At 38.4% G+C, this 22,283-nt stretch overlaps 1 protein-coding gene across 2 annotated transcripts in view; it reads left to right on the top strand.

Annotated features, from left to right (window-relative positions):
* The window catches only part of nrg1 (neuregulin 1), a 50,639-nt gene that overhangs the window by 3,411 nt on the left and 24,945 nt on the right, over nucleotides 1–22,283 (top strand). For both annotated transcript variants that reach the window (XM_059357596.1, XM_059357597.1), the window contains 2 exons: nucleotides 12,930–13,068; nucleotides 17,941–17,999. In XM_059357596.1, the coding sequence (XP_059213579.1) occupies nucleotides 12,930–13,068; nucleotides 17,941–17,999 (198 nt within the window). The remainder of the gene's footprint in view (nucleotides 1–12,929; nucleotides 13,069–17,940; nucleotides 18,000–22,283) is intronic.

Genomic DNA, 22,283 nt, shown 5'->3' with positions numbered 1-22,283 from the left:
CGTGAAAAACGTCAGATTTACGAGAAAGAAGTGGGGAAAAAAAAAAAAAATTCTAGCAGATTCACCACTTTAAATCTCATAAATCTGCAAATTTTTTCTCGTAAACTCTTTTTTAATCAAAATATTACCCCCCTCCCCTGGGTCTGTATGTTTTTTTATGCATTCTGGCAGTTTGTAATATCCTCCAATATTCTGTAGGGTTGAAATTTGGAATTTACAAGTATTTCAGTGAGTGCCCTATTAAGGGTTAAATAGACAAACTTGTCATAATTCATTCCTTTCAGCTAGATGATGTCACCTGATAATGAGGAAGTGTGCGTCATGAGATTTCATCATTTGCATAATAATCAGATTTTCCTTCTTACCTCAGCGAGAATCCTAAAAAACAGAAAATGATCTTGTACGTGCCACTCAGGAAATGTTTGTACAGAGTTTTAATGCATGATTGTCTTGCTGCTGCATTAGTTACTTGACTTTAGTTGTTACTTGAGGACATAATGTAAAGTCGTTTGCTTGTCCAATATCTCTCCAAAGACTATTTTTTGTGTGGAGTCTCAAAGAATGGTACTAGGTATAACAGGGATGGGCATCTTAAATGCTGAAGGGGGCCACAATTTTACATGGACACTACCACAGGGCCACATATAGGACCGTGCACTTAACCAGATATGATGAAACTGCAATTTTAAATATGTTTACAGTGCAGTAACGTAACATATTTCATGCTCAAATGCATATATAACAGTATAAATAGGAATACAAAAGGTTTTAAGCAAATAAAAAATAACCACTTACTTTTTTTCAGTGAAAGAACAGCAGACCAACATTAATTGCAAGAAGTAATTTTGTGCATTTTTACACTGCACTTTTAAGATTTCATGCTGAAATGCATGTAGTACTGAGGGCCACTTCAAGTGAGGGTGCGGGCCGTATGCGGCCCCTGGGCCTCCAGTTGCCCATCCCTGAGATATAATGTCACACAATTTCAGAATTTCTTTCTTCAAAGGCACGTGATACAAGAAGGTGTAAAGTAGCAACCCCATCCATACTTTTCAGTACGACCATACTCTTTATTATGCCAGAAAATGTATGAGTGTGTCCCAGTACACAGTATAACTATATCACATGCAATATGTCAAAATTACCAGGGTGACCTACTGCATGTGATCATGCATGATTATGCATTCTGATTATTCTGACCCACAATCCTCTGTACAGCGTATACTGTATATGAACCAAAAGTCAAAGTTAAAGGTGCAATATTATTATTAAGTGGGATGTCCCAATTATATGCATACTGCATTCAACATATACACTAATTTTGTAAATGCATCTGCGGTATGTACTAAAAATATGCAACTTGGAACATAGCAAATAGCATGTATGAGGAAGGAAGCACATGGCTGTCTACTCCCTTTGCAGGTCAGCAAACTGTGATGCCACATGGGACACATGGGATGATGATACTGGATGATTTTGTAAAACTGTAGATGACTTTACATCGTTCAGATGCTAGTAGACTCATTTGTATTTCTACAGTGAATAAATGTAGATGTTATTTGAAACATGTCATGCTGGAAAATTTTTAGAGGGTCCCTTGTCCTCTGAGCTCCAGACATCTAATTGTAAATGGATTCTATGGGTACCCACGAGTCTCCCTTTCACAGACGTATGTCATTTTTTCCAGTTGTATTTGAATTTTCTTTTTATAATGCGGTCCCTCAACAGTCATGGCAGTGGATATATATCGGATACAACCTGGTCTCACAGGAATCCATGAAATAGCCACGGATTCGCTTAACTCAAAATCCGTGGAATAGCCACCGAATAACTCAAATTTCCGTGAAACTGACTGAGTTAATGACAGTCATATCCCGTGGCTATTCCATGGATATTTTTTCCTATTGGTTTGTGTCCAAGTCACGTGACTTTCAAGGTTCCGGGAATCAGAACAAAAAACATGCCGGACAGTTATTAGACACATATTTTGACTTAGTTTCTGCATAAAAATGGATTTTGATTACATTTTTAGCGAGAAATATATGTTTTATTTTCTAAATATTCACTCAGTGAATGTACATAATCACTTTGTCGCGAAGATCTCGCCAGGAAAACGCAATCCGCTGTGTTTTATTTTGAAATCTCCCTGATCCTCTGTGATTTTAACAGATCAAACCTTTTCTTTTTTTCAAACCTTGGACATGTGCCGTAACAGGCTAACTTTATTCTGACTTTATTCTCAGAATTCTGACTTTAAACTCAGAATTCTGAGAATAAAGTCAGAACTCAAATATTTTTTTCTTCTGTGGCCCTAATCCTCTTCCGTAAAATTTAGCATCAAATGCCACAAATTATACCGACCCGAAACTGTTGAAACAACAACTTATGAGACATAATTGAGCATGGGAATGGATTTCATATACACATATCATAAAGCTGTAAGCCCTTATACTTCCACAATTTTAATAATTAAATGAATTGATTGGTTAAAAAAAACACAATTTTATTAACTTTATGACTAGAACAACCTGATACATGGTGCTGAGCTGTATTTAAAATGAATCTTCAGATTCCAATTTTCAGATGATATACACCACTTCTATGTGACATCTACTGCTGACCTGCTATCTCTCCCTAAAGATCCCCTTTCCCCCAACCAAAAAAGGAGGGGTGGAGTGGAAGAGGTTAATGACCCATCTCAACAACCAACATTTTGTTGAGAAACAGTGATCAGACGTTTACAAGAAGACTCCACAGAGCTCCATTGTAAGGTTAGGGAAAGTGTGTGGGACAATTTACTGTAGGATGTGACCACCTGTTTTTTTTTGCAGCATAGTTGGATGCAGTATATACCCTTTCACTTCACCCTGATGGCTACATAAAGGGACAGTCCATGGCCAAGAGGTTAGGAATCGGGCTTGTTACACTGTAAAAAATGTCTGTAGATTTTTCGGTGAAAAACTGCTAAACCATGACAGTAAAAGACCGTAAAATGATAAATGGGTTAATTCAGTTTCAGTAACAATGAAACATATATCAGCCAAAACAGTATTTTTTACATTTTTGTATTTAAAAAAAATACATTACTCCACTGTAAATCACTCTGGCACCGTGTTTGTGGCAAAAAATATATTGTAATAATTATACAATCCATCATTTTTGCATTTCTTTTTTGTAAAAAATACTTTTTCTCACTGTTAAATGTACTAAACACCATATCTCTATCAGAAATATACTGTAATATTTAATTGTAAAATCTTTAATTCATGCAGCATTTATAAAGTATTTTCTTTTGATGGAAAAACTTTTTATTTTTACGGTAAAATATGGACTAAAATGGCAATCTTAAACGTGAAATCAACAGTGCTAATATCATTTTACCGTAATATTAGAAACATTTGCACCATATTTATTACGGTAAAGTTCGCCTTTTTTTCCGTAAAAACAACTGTTTTTTTGTTGTTGTTTTTTTACAGTGTACTGGAGGGTCACCTGTTAACAGGCCACAAATGAAAAATGTACTCACAACGCTGGTCTGGTACTTGAGGAATTTAAGTGTGTGAATTATTATACAGAAATACAAATGGGAGTTCAGTTCATTTTGCACAAATATTCAAATACAAGTATACTGTTTTTTACTTCCAAAACTTATTTATGAAAATCCTCTGTAAATAATATCAGGCCTGTGCATCATTTTCACTCCATACGTTTCGACTTTTAATTCTTTTGGTAGACCACCTCAGACTTAAAGTGATTACAAAGATTTTTTTTTTTTAAAGAAAAAGTACTGTACCTTGTCAAGTCCTTTCTTAATGTAAACAGATAAATGAAGCATGTCCTGCCCCGCTGCCTGCATTGGCTTGTTCAGGATGAAACCTGTATGTAATCAACACTTTGAAATTCAAGGTAATGTTTTCAATTTGCTGAATGTCGGAAGAGGATAAAAAAAAGCTGGCCAGTGCCTTCATCTTCAGTTACAGTTGCTCTGTAATTGATGTAGAGTTTCTAACCCTTCTGGTTATCATGAGCATGTTGGGGCAATATTTTGGACAATATTATTATACATCCATGATTAACATATAGGCTGGGTGAATGTGATCGTAGGTCTCTGACTTAATCATCAGTTCTGCCCTACAAAGTCTAACTGCAGCTGCTACATTTTTGGTCAGAATCGAGTTACAACTAAGAATTAACCCCTTGATGTCTGTTTTATCTTGTGGCAAAAATTTAGATTTCAATTTTGCATAATTTTTAGAGAAATAATGACATAAAAATTACAGTGACTACAAAATCCAACTCAAATCCAAAGCAGACTGCAGTAATTGCACTTACCACGGTTTGATACAGTGTCGCCTTGTATTCCTTCATTGTTTTGAATAGTGAAGACATAATAATAGCCATTCTAAGTTTGTTTGATAGAGGAAATTATTATCTAGAAAGTGATTAAGTAAAAAAGTGAGATACAATTATATTAATACTCAAATATAACATTACTTTATATTATTAAGTCTAAAATGAAAAAACATTTGAATAGAGCTGTTAAACACTTTTAAATACACTTATATTTAAAATTCCATTTGAAAATGTTTATTCACTGAAAACAAAATATAAAAGCTGAACCTTTTGAACCTTATACCAGAGTGCAGTAACTACAGTTTGGGGTCAAAGGTCAAATAAATCGTCATGATTTCTGAGCGTAAAAATTACATCATCAATACATGTAGAAATTAGTCTTATGTCACTAACCTACCTACAACCCATTTTGATGGCCAAAAAAACGTAAAAAACAACAACTTTAAAGCAGTTTTTCCTCAGTTTTACCTTTTGCCTAGTTACTGTAGTTAGACTTTGTAGAGCAGAGTGGGAAAGACATTTAAGACAACATACTGTTTATATTTTACCTTGCGGTTGTTGAAATGAAGCACATATCTTTGGATATGGTTACCTGTAGTAATACACCAATATAAGAGAGAGAAAAAGCAACAAGGATTTTAAAAAAATATGTTCTTATTTGTTGGGACAATGAGTATGAAAGTTATGCAAATAATCATAATTACTTTATTCAATTTTACATTTCTAATGTATTATCTGACACAAGGCTGTAAAAGGAGGCTGCGCTTATACCCTCACTCTGTAAAGTCGCTGTTCCGAGTAAGGACTCCTGAGGGATGTTGATGTTTGTGTTCCATCAGCGCTTCAGCCTGACCACAGACTATAAAAACACAATGGAACCTAAAGAGCTAAGACTACCATTTAGTACAAAACGCCATGTGTTATGAGCAATAAAGATTTGGGGCTTTGCTGAAAACATCTGTGGTCCCACGAGCCCACACCTGGTGTTGTGCTGTAGTCTAAACTATTCTAAGCACTTGAACAGTAATTATAGCTTTGAATACTAAATGACTAAGTGCTACTACTACTAATTAACCCTTAATAACCCAGACCTATTTATCCTTGAAGGAAATGATGGGGGATGTACCACAGACCAAGTGGAACACATAGAACACATTTATGATGTTTTAAAAAAAAAAAATACTACCCCTAAATGTCAAAGATCTGTGATATGACATATACGTTACATTGGGTATGATGGAATTTATGTTTATGATATTTCTTATTTTAAATAAATAAACTAGACACCTTTTCTGCTTACAGATACACAAATTTGCCTTTTTCTTTGCATCTCCACAACATATATCAAAATTGTGACAGGATAGGATTATTTTTTGTTTATATTTGGTCAAATGTATTTTAAATAGAACAGCAGAGCATTAATTATGTTGATGACAGCTCATCCTGCTCTGCAATGGAACTTTTATCGCTGACTGAAGCTTTTAATTTTGAGCAACATGTCTCTAAGCCCACTCACGAAAAAGGCCACATTTTGGACTTAGTTTTTACACTTGGCCTGGACATCTCTATTATGTCTGTGAATGATGTCCATGTGAATGATCATAGTATTGTTTTGTTTGATCTGCTCTTCCGCCCAGAGCCTAGGCCTCCAGAAGTGAGGTCCCAGAGACATGTTATCTCTGCTAATACAGCAGACAGGTTCTCCTCCCTGTTTGACCCTCTTGTGTTCAGGGACTGCCTTGATGTGGACAATCTCATGCACTGCTTTGACGGACACTGTGTAAAAATCCTGGATCAGGTGGCTCTTGTCAAATCCAGTTTGTCAACTCGGAAGAAAAGGTGCCCTTGGATCAATGAACGCATCTCTAATCTCAGGAGACTTTGTCAAAAGACTGAGCGTCTGTGGAAATCCACAAACCTTGAGGTGCACAGGCTTTATCTCAGGGATCTTATGTTCTTATACAATGAGATGGTGAAGAATGCCAGATCTGACTATATCCGTCAGTTGGTAATGGTAAACAAGAAAAACACCAAAGTGTTGTTCGACACTATAAATTGTCTTGCATATCCTACTGTTCCAGTTCTCCCTGTTTGCTGTGATGCTGATAGCAATGATTTTTTAAGATTTTTCATTAACAAAATTAAGTCAATTAAGGATAAGATCCCGCCCCTGTTGTGTGATTCCCCTGCTGGTACAGAGCCTGTCTCCAATGTGTGGTCCTCGTTTAAGTCTGTGACCCTTGATGATATTTCTGCAGTAGTGACTAAAATGAAGCCCTCCTCTTGCTCATCCGATGTCCTTCCTTGCAGGCTATTTGGTTCTGTGTTTAATGTAATTGGCCCCTGGGTTACCAAAATGATGAATCTCTCTCTCTCAACTGGTGTGTTTCCCAGTGCTTTTAAACATGCTAAAGTGGAGCCTCTACTCAAAAAAGTAGACTTAGATCCGACAGACCTAAATAATTTCAGGTCTATTTCCAAGCTCCCGTTCTTGTCTAAAATCTTAGAGAAGGTGGTCTCCAAACAGTTGTCATCTTTTCTGGACCAAAATAACATCCATGAGACATTCCAGTCTGGGTTCCGCAAACTCCACTCTACGGAAACAGCTTTACTGAAAGTGTCCAGCATTTAAATGCAGTTTTATGGTGTGCACCAGTTCTGTGACTGCTCATCTTATCTGCCACAACTCCTGATAGAAGCTTCCATGTTGTGCAGAGACAGGTTATTGGGCAATAGTTGGATGGGTTGGATTGGGTCCTTCATGATTAGGACTGTCCTGCCCTCAGTCAGCCACTGTGGGTGGGGTTAAATTGCACTGCTAGGCATTCATGGAGTGCCATTAGGTTAGCCAGTATGTGTAGATCATATCGGGGCCCGGTGCTGTCCAGCTCTTCATCTTTGACACTCTTACTTGGATGTCTGCCATTGAAATGGTTACTGGTTCTTGTTCTGGGAGCTTGCTGTGGTCAGCTCTCACATCCACCAGCCATTGACAATGACATTGTGTGATGCTTCTTTCTGCCACATGGCCTTCCAGTATTTCTCCATCTCAGCTCTTGGTGGGCCTGACCGGTTGCTGTTATTTCCCTGCCACTGAGAATACACCTTGGCTGGTTCAGTGGAGGACATCTTGTTTATTCTCCTGGCCTCTACCTATCTGGTGTATCTCTTCAGCCAGGTGGCCAGAGCTGATAGTCTCTGTTTGGCAGTTTCAAGTGCCAATAATATGATTTCATGATTGCTGTATTTCCTCTGCATCCCCTTATTGCCTTTATCTCGGCCTCTCACCTTCTCTTCCATGGGGGATACTGTCTCTTTTGCCTTGTATCCATTTTGTACCCTAGAATCTGTACGGTATGGTTCTCAGTGCAGCATTCACGTCCTCTAGCTGATCTTCTGAGGGTACTTGGCAACTGAGTTTGGCATTTGCTGGGGGCTCCAGGTTTCTATCTGGTTCACCATCTTCCTTCTCAGGTCAGCAGCTCTTGTATTGAGGCAGTTGTCGTCTGGGGCTTTGTACCCAATCGTGGATTGTGGGGGTGATGATCACCCACATTCCCACATTCTCTGCATATATCCCCTCTCTCTCTGTCAGGGGCCACAGTGGGTGGAAATCAGTTTGAATGGGAGAGTGACCAGAATCATCTGCCAGAGAAAATACAAATGAGCCTGGAAGACTTTTGTTGAGCATTCAAGGAATAAAACTTGAAAGCCATCAGTGATGCTGGCTGTGGTCAGGAATGAAACACACTTTAAACTTTTCTTCTCCAGCCATCAGCAAATCTACCAAGAAATCACACAGATTATTTATGACAAACAATATAAAAGATATGCATGATATAACTTATCGGATTTAAATTAAATTAGGACTATAAAATATACATCTCATGCTTGCCAACCCTTTCTTGGCCCTGTCCCTGCTGTTCTCATGGTGTTTCAATTCCCCTGATTGTTATGCCCCACAATGAAATTTCAAAATTTGCCTCCACATTTATGAGAAATAGCCTTGTATTACTGCTGTTGGTGATTGTGTCATTTAAATTACATATTTACTTTTACATATTTCACCAGAGAGAGTGAGAGAGATGAGCGCACGCACACACACACACACACACACACACACACACACACACACACACACACACACACACACACACACACACACATACTGGTTTTCAAAGATCATGGGGACTCAAGTTTTAATCATCACTTGTGAGGACCAGTTGTAGAGAGCTGAAAAAAAAATAGTAATCTTGTCATAGCTTAGTTAGCCTATACACGTCTTCAAACCTCTGAAATGATGAAGTGATGTTTTAATCAGGCTTTATGGGGACACCCGGAAAAACCAGTAAACATGCTTTCAGGGAACATCATTTACATGAATTAGGATATTTCACACAGATTATTTGGTGACTAATGGGGACCTACCTTTACATTAAACAATGAAAATTAGATACTTTTCTAAGAAGTCAATTCTATAATTATGGCATTTGCAAAAATAGTAAATAACATTAAGGACAAAAATAATATTGAGTAGAGACAGTTCAAATGATGTTGAACTTTAGATGTTCATATATTACAAAGCATTTTTGACCATTATACTAAATGCATCAATCTCATTGTTTGAAAATATTTTCGATTGCAGCCTTATTTACATGGACAGTTTATGTCAAAACTAGTTTTCACGAATTTTCTTCAGCTGCGGTTTGTTCAATGTGAAATATACAACAACCTACACACACACACACACACACAGATGATTGGAAAGGAACACAGAGGAGAATTTCTTGTTGACCAGTGTGGAAAAATGCACTTCCGGTGTAACTGTACAATTGAGAATTGACATATTGTGGTGCCTCGCGTTACTTCGGTTCCTGTCTGAACCTGTCAGTTTTTCTGTTTCTCTCATTAGCCACTCTGTTCCTGCTTATATATATTTCTGATAAATATACAAGAATAAATAATAATCTTATCAGCTTTCATCATTGGCAGTATGGAAGTAGAAGAAAAACATAAAATAAATAAACCTTTCCTTTTGTCCTGTTGTACTTTTCTAATGTAGATGATTTTCTGCAGATAAAGCCCTAACAAACAATTCTAAGCTGCTGTGAGTCCAGACTGCCCTCTACTTGTCCTTAGGGTGGCTAGAAAAGAGATAAATCTTAATTATGCAGTAAACACAAGTGCACCTCTTTGGTCAAGATTTAAGAACACTCATTCAATTTCATAGTAACATTGGGGAAAAAATGAATTAAAAATGTCAGGATCAATTTTTGGATAAATGTCACTGCATCACCATTTTGTTTGCAACCTTAAGAGTGTCACTACTTCTTGTTTGTTTCACGATAACGGGTAGCCTGTGGAATGGCTAACATTGACTATCTCTGCAGGGATTTTTATTGTTTTGGTTGCTAAGAATACCTTCTCATAGATAAATAACTGAATCGACAATTAAAAATATAGAGAGAGTTTTTTAACGGAGCACAGATCAGATCCCCAAAAGATTTTAAAAAAGGTTTTAACCAGGCAAACGGACTACATGCAGTAAAACAACATTTAGACTATTTTGCCCAAAGGTTTTTCATTATCACTGATGTGACTGCTGTTATTTCAGAGCAGAGGGAGTGTTCTGTTGCTGCAGTGCATCACGGTTTGTCCTTGACAACACTTGACAGAAACACCATCCACTGCAGCAGGCTGATTGCTCTGTAAAGACAACCCCAGCTCTGCCCAAAGAGCCTGAACAGCAGAGAAGTGAAGTGGCCTATTGGCCAAGCTCCAGCACAGTGTCCCTGCTCACTGGTTTAATGTTTCTGATCCACCAGCAAAAAATAAGTTGAGAAATCTGCATTAATCTCTGCAATCCATCAAGCACAATAATGACAGAGATGACTGTTCTGCTTTGAGCAGTGTATGTGAAACCCACAGCTGTGCTAACTCATAGACCTAACTTCACTGAGCAGGCACTGTGCTAAACTGCTGCCAAATAACAAGATTTAATGTCCATATTAGGCTGCTTATTTATGGATGATTGTAAAATGTTAAACATCCACTGATTACTGATTAGTACTTCCAAATCATTATCAATACTGGCTTTGATGGAAACTTGATGTTTTCAAGTTCACAAAAGACTGATAAATGCAATGAGTTTTCTCTTAAAACGCCATTCACATCTTTATTTATTTGTTGAAGCTCCAGCATTAACGGACACATTAATGATGTGGTATATCTAGATTCATGAAAGAGAGTATATTTCAATCATGAATAAAAAAAAAAAGTGCAATACCACTCTTGAAGTATTATAATGATTTGATATAGTTTAGAAAGGAAACGGATTAAATCTGTTGTCTCATCTTTTGTATGACATGAATAAGTTTCAGATCTCAGTGAGCTGATTTGATTAGATGGACTGGAAACACTAAATTGTGTGAATGTTTAATGGATCAGGTTGATTTTCGTACTAAAGTCTCTCCTAACTTTGTCATCTTAGTGTCCACTTATAGTCCAAATTAGAGTTCTGAAACCTTCATGGATAAACCTTTTTGGGAATGTCTTCTTCAAAAAGAAGACTCTGTCCACACGAGCACTGTTTAAACAAAATTCCCTGTCTTAAAGAAAATGCAAAAACACAATTGAAATGCTGTCAAGAGCATTCTCAACCAACAGTATACAAGCAGTATATATACAAAATCACACAAAGATGTTGGCTAATCAGAAACCTGAAAAACAGCTACTAGCAGAAGGCTGCCTGGCTGCAGTGGTGTATTGATCACTTTGCCTAATGACAGTCTACATGCAAGTGTCTCATATGACTTGTCAGTTTGGGTCCGGTGTTGGACTGCAGTGTTAGAGGCTATACTAATTTTTACTGTGTCATAAGCTGTGTTTCCACTAGGGGGAAAGTGGCCACCAGGAAAGTCTCAGGCCACACCCTCTCAAAAGTCCACTCACTCTGAGTGTCTCCACTACAAGTTAGCCCCCAGAGGGATTTAGAGACTCTGGAGGTGACGTATGGTTTTCACTGTCGCTAACTGTGCACAACATCAGCAGCTGAAAGTAGCATGGCTTATTATGCACAGAGTCTCCGCTGATCATAAACATAGTGATTGTGAATTAACGGCATCACTAACTGTGCACAGAGTGTCTGGTGCTTGTAAACAAACAGAGATCGCTAAGTGAACACCTCCTGTAGCAGCAGCGCACACACTGTACTGCTACAGAGCTAACAATAGCTAAAAATATTCGCTACAGGGGTCTGAAAAGTCGCTAAATTTAGCAACAAAGTCGCTAAGTTGGGAACACTGCTTTGCCGGCTTTTACAAATGGCGTGTGTTGTTGTCAGTAACCAGGCTGTTTTCAGGGGAGAAAAAAGACCCTGCTCTTCCACAGGGAGTAAAAGAGTCCCGTCAAAAGCCAGCTCCGGACTGCTCGTATTTAAATTAGGGGCGTTTTGGCGAGTGAGACACGCCTCATTCCGGGTATTGTGTGGCTATTAGTGGAAACAGCCCTATAATTGCTGCTATGGTACAGTAGTCTTTTGCACTAGGCTGTTTTCTTGTAAAGTTTGAGATTTTAGAAACAAACTTACTCCACTGTACTTACATTTATTGCTCTTGAAAATCTGCTGAATGCCGATACAGTATCTTTACAGTACATCAACATCACGTCTTTCACTCACTCAGTCAGTAGTCGCTTCGCCCAACAGAAACCACACATTTTTGTTAGTTTTAACTAGATACTTTACATTTCATGTATCTTTGCCCATCTCTGTGTGAAAGAATAACCGTACATTTATTTGTTGTTATTTGTAAGTCCTTTTAGCAGGTTAGAACCAGCACTATTTTTGCCACGTTTGTTTGTTATGCCTAATGAAGGAGATATCGGTGCACACTCTGACGTTTCAAGCCAAAAACAACACAGTCCTGTCCACATGTCAACACTTAAAACGGAGTTTCTGGAAATTTTTCACCCTGAAAGGAGTTATGCTTCATTTTCAGTGATGTAATATTTAGTTTGCATATGGAAGAAAGCCCAAAAAGCACAGAAAGTTGCCTCCAGTCATTGCTGTATCCCCAAAAAAAAAAGCTCCTCATTAGCATCAACAAATAGTGTCATCAGCACTTTGCACACTTTTTCCTTCACATCTCAGGCTACTTAGATGCTGCCCTACTTAATTAGTGAAGGGGGTAATTTTTTTGCATAATGTAATGCTACTACCCATGTTCAAATAAATACTGCACCTAAAATATGGTCACATATTATTTCTGTTTCAATTGGGTTCTTGGTTGTGGTCTGAAACAAGCGAACCAAGGCCAGTTTTTGGAACACACTTAACTCATGAGTGTAGGAGTAACAAAGTGGTCTGAGATGCTTCTGACATTTTGATATTTTGAATTTGTAGTCAAATTGGGTCTCCATTAAAATCCATTGAATTGAATCCAGTCTGACTGCATCTGCCATTTTACATCCACCTTCACATCCACCCAGAATAAGAATTAGCTTCGTTTTACAAACTCAGTATAACTTATGTGCCTGTGTTATTCCCGTACTGCTCTAATTGTGGGTATCTTCTGCAGCTGCCACCAGCACCACCACTACAGCCAAGACCTCCAGTCATGTGACACGCTGCAGTGACAGACAGAGGAACTACTGTGTTAATGGAGGAGAGTGCTTCACCCTTGAAATCATGCCAGGCAGCACAAAGTTCCTTTGCAGGTATGACATGGAAAGTAGATAATAAAAATGACTTTGATTCAAGTTTCTTTGATTAACGTTATCCGCTATATGTTGAGTAATGCATACAGAATGTAACTTTGGTAAAAGGCCTTGGGAAAGCTTCCCTGAAAATAATGAGTTCATGAAAACATCACAGATATGATGGAAACAATATTTTATTGTGCAAGAACAATTCAAGATAAGAGTAGAAATACAGAAGAATGCAGCATTTTAGTAATTTGAACTCATCAGTGATATGATAGGCCAATAGTTGTTGTTTTTTATTGAATATTTTTGAGCTACAACAAAGATTGAAGAGCAGCAACCAGAGTTGTACATGTGACATCGTCCCAAGACCTGTCCTAAACAGAGCAGTTAACCTGAGCAGTTTTATTAATTAATTATATTCCATGCATAAGACATCGAGACTAATTCTTTACAGGTCAATGACTTCTGCCTAATGATAAGTGAATCTGTAATCATTTAATAGCACACAGGCATTATCCTGTCACCATCATCTGGAAGATAAAAGGGTATAGATGATGGATGGATGGATGAATGAATGAATGAATGAATGAATGAATGAATGAATGAATGAATGAATGAATGGATGGATGGATGGATGAATTGATGATGGATGGATGGATGGATGGATGATGGATGGGTGGGTGGGTGGGTGGATGGATGGATGATGGATGGATGGATGGATGGATGGATGGGTGGGTGGGTGGTTGGGTGGATGGATGGATGGATATATGGATGATGGATAGATGGATGGATGGATAATGCCAGAATAAAGAATATCATGAAACACACACACACACACACACACACACACACACACACACACACACACACGTTGTAATGTAATTTGGGCTGACTTTCCCTTCAATATTCTGAAAAAAATTACTTTGTATTGATGATACATAAGTCATCAAAGCAGCAAGTGTGGTGTGCTTATAAGCACAAGAGGCAGGATACTGTTTGCACATCATTTAACCAGCAGATCTGCCCTGCTTGTAGCTTAACAGCATGAAACATTGCTCCCTCTGAGACCACAGATTGAACAGATACAGTACCTGCGTCTCTCTTCACCCCAGTGTCCAAGACAAACAGCCACACATATGATTCGACCACAAAGTTGATCATCTTAGGCCCTGGGTAGTAGCACAGTGTTTGTTATGATGTAACCATGACTGGGTCTAGATTGGGCAGGTTGTTCCTCCCAGTCATTCCCTCCAGGTTTCTCCATCATTGCCTGTGAGCGTTTAGGTCCCGAGATAGTATGATTTAGAAGGTGCCACCCGGAGACTCCAAGAAGGCCACCAACAGACTTCCTCTCAGCAGCTCACAGTTACATAGAAGTGATCATCTTGTTCCCCAGGGAGAACTACAACACAGGGCTCAGCCAGGGACTTCAATATCCCTGTGATGCCAGCAGTCAGCACAAGCCTCCCACAATGCCAATCTCTGTGAATGGTGGGCCAACATGTTTTTGTTATTTGGGTCGTGCCCGACCAAGCCCTATGCTTACTGACCAGAGGGGTGTTCCATCCACATGGATGAAGGAAAAGCTTGGCTAATTTTAAGAAATCTCGCTAAATTAAGTGAGAGATGCATTCCATAGTAAAATGGCTTATGTGACTCGAGGCTCAGTAACCATGGTAAGTTATACCGCCGAACTAGCCTGCTCCTGGTCGGACTAACAGACGAGCTAACTTTAGCTGTGTGTCAATTTATTTCTGACGGGTGGAAACAAAATCCCAAAAAACAGTTCCATCCCGTTTCTTTTAGTGCACTTTTGTCATGTCTGTGCCGAAAGTTTAGACTTAGTTTTTTATGTGTACAGTCTGGTTTAAACCTTTTTTTGCTAGAGGAGCGTTGCTAGCTGTGGATTAAACAGTGTGGAAGACCCCTCTCCCAACTTAATATCTCCAAGATCAAAATACCTACATAGCCCAAGTTAAGCTATTAGCTAGCAAAAATGAACTAACTAGTGATTGCCTAGCTATGTTAGATGAGATAACCCAAACCAGGTTCCCGTCAACTAGTATCATTGCCACTACTAGTGCAGAACTAGAGAAACTAGAGTCTAACTTCTTATCTTTTTAAACCGTATAGCGATTAACCATGTACATTAGCCTCAGGTTTACCAAAGTCAGCAAAGGGAATGGTGAATTAGCCTAGCGCTATCGTCTTCATAGATTGGTCACTTTCATCTCCTCGCTGTAAAACAATGGGGGCTGCCAATTTTTTCGGGGGAAATTGGATGTTTCTGGGTAAGCCAAATGAATATCACCGTTATCAACTATCATTATCAACCCTTATTTAATCACTCCTTCACAGTAAGTCACAGTACAGTAAATGCTACATCAGTCTCTGCTATACTGCGGTCAGTTCAGAAAACACAGTCAAGCCAGTCACCACTCGTATTGCGATGCATGTATATACTAGAACTTATGGTACCAACATGTTAGTATGACCTTCAAAATAAAAGCAGTTTTTCGGTTTAACTGCATTTCCATCTAATTTCGGATTACAATAAAAAGAAAACCCCCCCATAAGAGGCTCATTCTACTTCAGTTGGACACATATACTGTATATATAATGACAGTGACATCACCCATTGGTTTGTGGACATTGGACAACCTCAGGGTGTCCCCCAGTTGATTTCAATACATTCTGATGTATAATTTCAGTCTTTTGAAATCTCACATATTCTGCCATTTTTAATTTGAGGAAAAATAGCAGATTATCTGAGATTCAAAAGGCTTTCATTTTGAAATTCTACATCAGAAAGTCCGGAAATCACCTGGGGGACACCCTGAGGTTGTCCATTGTCCACCTGAAGTAGAATGACACTTGATTATGGACAGTTTTCTTTTTATTGCAATCTTTAATGAAAAGACAAATAGCAGATCATGTGAAATTTCAAAAGGCTTTAAGTTTTAAATAATACATCAGAATGTCCTGAAATCAGACGAGGGACACCCTGGGGATGTCCAGTGGCCACCTGAGGTGGAATGAAAGTGGAGTCTCTGATTATGCTACGTTTTCTTTTAATTGCAATCTGAAGTTAGAATAAAAATAGTGTATTACGCACGTTTTCAAAAGTTTTCAAATTGATAGATTGTCCTGAAATCAACTGAGTGACACCCTGAGGGTGTAATGTCTAGTAAATACATGCATTGCGAAAACAAGTGGCGGCTGGCTTTACTGTATTTTTGGAACTGGGGGGTGGCTTGACCGATGTTGTGCTATGGATGATTTACCATCTTGGCACCATTGACATTTTTCATGTTTTCTAGAGTGTAGCCTACAGATGAAGTGTTAAATATATATATATAGTTAAATACCAATGCTAGAAATTTTGTGGATTGTGCTATAAAACTAAAAACCTCTGTAGCACCAGTGCTATCAGCAAAATAAGTTTATGTACAGCCCTGTAATGTATATCAGTGTTGAACACAACGTCCCAACAGGCCATTATGAACCTATTTAATTTCAATCTTTGTGGCATTTTGTGAACTGGCAGCCTACCTCGCAGAGGTATTACTCCAAAAACAGTGCCTGTCTGCTCAATGGCTGCTGACAGTCCTGGAAGCTTGACGGGCATAGCAACAGTAACTAAGGGGGCGGAGCTTTTGCGAATGGTAAATTGGAATTGGACATTAAAAACATTTGTCTGCGAAACAGCAGTGTTGGTTGGCAATAGGGTTGTTTCCTCAGTCTTGCCATGTTGTGACTGTACACTATAGTTATTTTTGTGTTTGTCCATGTGTTCTCATGTCTTGTGTGTATCATGTCAGTACTGTTGATCTCTTTCCTTTCTACCCATCAACCAGGTGCTTGGCGGGATTCACTGGGCACCGATGTGAACAAGCTGTGCTTAAGACAGTCTCAGACCCAAAACGTATGTGAACACGACTGTATTCAACCCCACATGTCATTACTGGTGTTTCACCCGTCATATTTTCTCCAAGAAATGGTTGGAAAATCCATGTTTCCCTTATGCAGTGATACAATTCTAATGATAAGCTAGTCATTGTTGCTGTTGTCTCTAACTCTATTTCTATGAGCTCAAGGGGAGCCCTCTAAATGAGTCTGAAGGCTTAAGCACACAGCTGCAGAGTAGTGTACTCAAATTTGCATGTACTTCAAATCCCATCACACCCCATCCATGCTGTTCAGAGCAGCAAACCGCATCCATCCAGTCCAAGTGGTGTGTCTTATCTGGAGGTAAAACACAACTGCTCCTCCCATTCAACCTCATCCCCATCCCCCTTAAAAAAAACCCACTTGGAATTTATATTCCCTGCATCAGAACTAGACTGACCACTTAGTGTTTGGAAAGAAGTGATTATTTTGATGTATCAAATACAAAAAAAGCAAGAGACCCAGGGGATCACTGGTTGGGCTGCTGGCATCATGACTAACGGAGCCGTAACTGGGAGCCCTCAGTGCTCTTTTTGATTGGGAAGCTGCATCTGGGCCTTTCTGGGTGGGGTCCCCGCACCCCCACCCCCACCCCCCTTTTCCCCATATAAGATGATGTCACAGACTAGACTCTTGTCCTGGGTGGCCACATATGTACATGCAAATTTCAGTCTGCTACTAAGACATTTTTAAATTTACAATTTGATGGAGATGCTGTGCAAAATAAAACAGTTTCTCATATTATCACTCTAAACTGGACATCATAATTCAACATACTTGTGTTTGAAGATCTGAGATGATTAATAGACTATAGCTAGACTAATTGGTCTAGCTGGCCCTTCCTGCCAACACCAGTGATGACTTTGTGGGTTTTGCACAGCTCTTGTATAAACTAACTCCCTCTCTACTTTTGTGTTCTTCTTTCTTCATGCTCAGGTGTCCAAATGAATTTACTGGGGATCGCTGCCAAAACTATGTAATGGCCAGCTTTTACAGTATGTCTATTTTCTATTTCCATCTTTTCTTGTATTGGAGCATGCTCAATTAACAGTTCTTGTGTTGTCTACCTGGTCTTTAGATCTGTGATTCATGTAGCCCAGAACATTTTGCATGTGTGTATTTTCTGTTAAAGTTGCATGTTATTGTAGAAGTTATAGAAATGATATGCCCGTTTCATATGACTTAAAGTGAAGAGGTTTTGTCTTTAAAAAAAAGAAGTTTATTCTTAAAAAACTGATTTCTTTCCATTCCTATTAGAACAAAGTAGGCTGAGTAGTTTTCAAACTATATACAGTATTTGAGTAATTGGCTATTTTACATCAGTCTTCAATTAACTTTTAACAGTAAATATTTTTTCCTGAACTGGGTCTTAGTAGATTTAATTGTCAATCTATTTATTTATAATTTATTTACAATAATGAAGACATACATATACATGTGATGAATCAAACAAGGAAAGCAATTGTCTTTGAAATTACCTATTTTTCTGCATTATTTGTCATAACATTTGATCTGATTTGCATCTAATACATGAAATAGTATAATTGTTTGTGTGGTATTAGGTTAAGCACATGGCCCTCATTTATCAAACGACCGTAGTAACCAGCGCAGATCTGAGCGTATATATCGTCTTACGATAGGGTTCACGTGTGATTCATTAAACCTTCGTATCTCGCCAATCACAGCGTGAGAATGATGGGCTGTTGATAAATGTGGCGGCTGGAAGCAAGCTTGATTTATAAATATCACTCCCTATTTATATACTCTGTTCAGAGGCCACGCCCAGAGAGTTTACAACACCGAAGGATGCAATACAGCCAAAAAGAGGATTTTTTTCCTTTTCTTTTTTTAAAGTAACCTTTATTAGCAAAGGGCACTGTTCCTAATAAAACACAGAGGAGCGAAATAGACATTTTACAGAAATATGCAGTGACGCAGGTTTATGAAATTAAAGTACTTATAGAGACTCAAACAATTTCAGTGAATATTTTACATTTGGAGCACAGACTTAAAAGTTTTCACAGCTTTTTGGTTGAAGGAGGTAAACAATGTTTTAAAGTAAGTTTTAATTCTAAAAGAAGAGGAATTTCTCAGAGTCAGAAAGTGAAACGCTGACGTCCAACAGCTGCAACACAACAAACTGGTTTTGTTTGGCAGCATAAAAAGTGGAAGGAAGGAAGGAAATCAGTGGTGCTGTCAGCAGAGTAGCAGTGGACCATTAAACTCCTGGTGAGGTTGGAATATTTAATTTATACATCGTGATATTTAAGCCTTATAGCCTATATAATATCTAAATATTGTTATTATTATGATGGAGAGATATTATTCACTAGTTAGTAAGAATTCTGTCCCAGAAAGAGGTGTGTGTGGCACCGCCAAATGTGAAACCCTATTCAGGCAGAACTGCTGGTGGAGGAGGCGCTGACGCTCCGGTGTCGGAGCCTGATAATGGTAAACATTAAATAACAGAAGACAACAACATTTAATATCCTCGGCTAGTTGCCTGTTAAAAAAATATCACGGTCCCAGGGTGTGTTTATTTTTAATGATGTTTTAATGATAAATGATGTAGCCTAAACATGTTTTGCTCTGTCACCATTAAAAAACAAAACACCACAGAGTTTTATCAGCTCCAGGCATCGATACAATTCTCAGACTCAGACGTGTGGACTTCACGTTGACTCAAACCTGCATACACGAGCTGAGAGCAGACTGAGATCTGATCGTACCCTCACGTCCAGACTGATAAAAGCAGAGCCTTGCATAGAAATGATCGTACAGCCACTTTGCACTCACTTTCTGTCGTACGCTCGTTTGATAAATGAGGGCCATTTTTGTCTGTCTTTAGGACTTAGATGCATATTTCAGATCACATCAAATTAATGCAGAAAAATAGCTAATTTCAAAGGGTTCACTTTTTTTTTTGCTTGCCACTGTATGCAGTTCCAGTCTAACCTTTGCCACCAAGCACTGAGAAATGTAACAGCAGCAGCAGGTTAGAGCTCCAGGTGTAGACATTAGCCAATCTATGTCATTTTCATGAGTGTATAATAACTGATGAAATATCAATAGGTGAGACAGGTAAACTGTTCAGTAACAGGTAAGGGTCACATTATTATTTGTTCCAAAATTATGTGTTAAGTTAAAAAAAAACTCAATGAGCACGCTCTTTTAACGTGATTATGCACAACACTGATGAAAACCTTAACAGGTGTGATGGGTGTTATCTGACAACTGCTTGTTTCTGTTTATGGGTCATGTCCAACTGAAGAATATTCAAGTGTTTTCTTCTCATCCATTCTTGGGGTCTTTTGATATATGTTTGGGGTCATCATCCTTCTGAAAAGATAGACTGTGTGAAGTTTAGGTTTATCCCAACTTGGCACCAAACCTTCGTCTGACCATCTCTCTTGACCCAGGGGCAAAGTTTATGTTACTACATTTACCAGCATTCTCTGTTGGACATTAGGTTCTGTTCACCACTTGTTAAACCATTAAAGGGCCACTCTTGACAAAAGTTGAGAAGCTTGGTACTGTTCCACAGATAAGTGAGAGTTGATGGGAAATGAGGTTTACATGTGTTTTGTGGAACAGAAATGGCCTATAAATCGTACTGTGCCTTTCATACAAGTGAACTGCCATGTACTTAGTGCAGTGCAAACTAAGTGTTGCAGTTACTAGCAAGTATTAGCTACGCACTCAAAGTATGAACTGTGTTTCAGTTAGTTGCTTTGAGTGTGTTTAGTGTGGGCTTTGGACTCTGGCAAGGGCAGTAACACAAATATGCCTTTTCTTCTGTTGTCTTGAGGGACAATGGTGTTCCTAAACAACAATAAAAAATTAAGCAAATGTAAAAAGTTGGTTGGCATGTTAAAGTGCTGCTTTAGTTTGTGTTTTTAATGTGACCGTACAAGGCAGATAATTGTGGGACACTGGATTGCATGTGTGTGCAGGATTAAATAAATTCACAGACAGCAAACAAGCAGCAAAATAATAATGACCAAACATTTGGTCTTAGTTTAAATAACTGAGGGTTAGAGTTAGGAATGGAAAAAATTAACAGAGCTACTGAGTACGTAGATAGTCATGATGTAGTTTGTAACTGTGTCCATTTCCATCCTATTACACACACAAAAAAAGATAGCAGATTAGTTTTAACCCATCTTACACACATCCAAATGTGTGTAAGATGGCTAGCTGACCTCAAAACAATTACCACATCACAACAAATAAGTGCTAACGCCAAGTTAGCCTACATACGAGGTTGTATGTGAAACAAAATGACCTTACAGAGGGATGTTCCATCAACGTGGCTAAACAAACCGTGGCTTCTTTGAAAAAGCCTGGTTAGAATGAACACCAACTTTAACTTGAGGCTAAAGCTGTTCCACTAACACAGCTCAACTTGTCTAGTCAGCACTAACTCAGCCCAGACTAGACAAGACGGCATGGTGCATGAGTGTGGAATATATAAGCAGCCTGAATTAATCGATTGTGGAACAGCCGGGATCAGCCAATAAGATGTCGCAAAAAGTTGTGAAAATCAGCGCTGAAGGAGCTTTATGAAGAATATCAAGTGACGGTTACAAAACAAGGTGAAAAACAGCTACTTTTTCCTTGGCGGCCAAGCAAATGATGCTGTTGGTGTTTTATGAAGAATATAAAGCGACAGTCACAAAAACAGACACTACTGCTCCATTAACAGAGCCAGGGAGATGGCATGGCAAAAAATTGCAGACTGATAAAATGCACGAGTAATTCAATCCTACTTATTGTGTTATTTGTAGTTGTTAATAAATTAACAATTAGATCACTAGATACAATAAGACTGGTTATATTATCAGTAGGCTGGATAATAACAGCTGTATGTTCACAGTTATACTGTAGGCTAACTTAAGAAAACTCACAACTACAATGAATTTACTGTAAATTGGCCTAACTGGGTGAAGTAACTCTGCCCTATATTAATTATTCTGTTACATATCAACAGGAGAAATCTGAGCAGCTAAAACAAAATTAATAAATAAAGGACTACTAAAAAAACTTTTGCACAATTTTCTTAATTTATACATGTTTAGCTTTCAAATAAAAAGGGTTCACTCCAAAACAAAAGTTGCATGAATTAAAAAACGGATTAACCAACGTCTAAACCAGACTGTAACATAAAAAAACTAAGTGTAAACTTTACGCATGGACAAAAGTGACGCACGCACGAAAAGAAACAAAATAAATTGACACACAGCTAAAGTTAGCTCGTCTGTTAGTCTGGCCCAGAGCAG

Source organism: Centropristis striata, chromosome 19, assembly GCF_030273125.1.
Source record: "Centropristis striata isolate RG_2023a ecotype Rhode Island chromosome 19, C.striata_1.0, whole genome shotgun sequence".
Taxonomy (NCBI): Eukaryota; Metazoa; Chordata; class Actinopteri; order Perciformes; family Serranidae; genus Centropristis; species Centropristis striata.
This window is presented reverse-complemented; position numbering and strand designations above follow the sequence as displayed.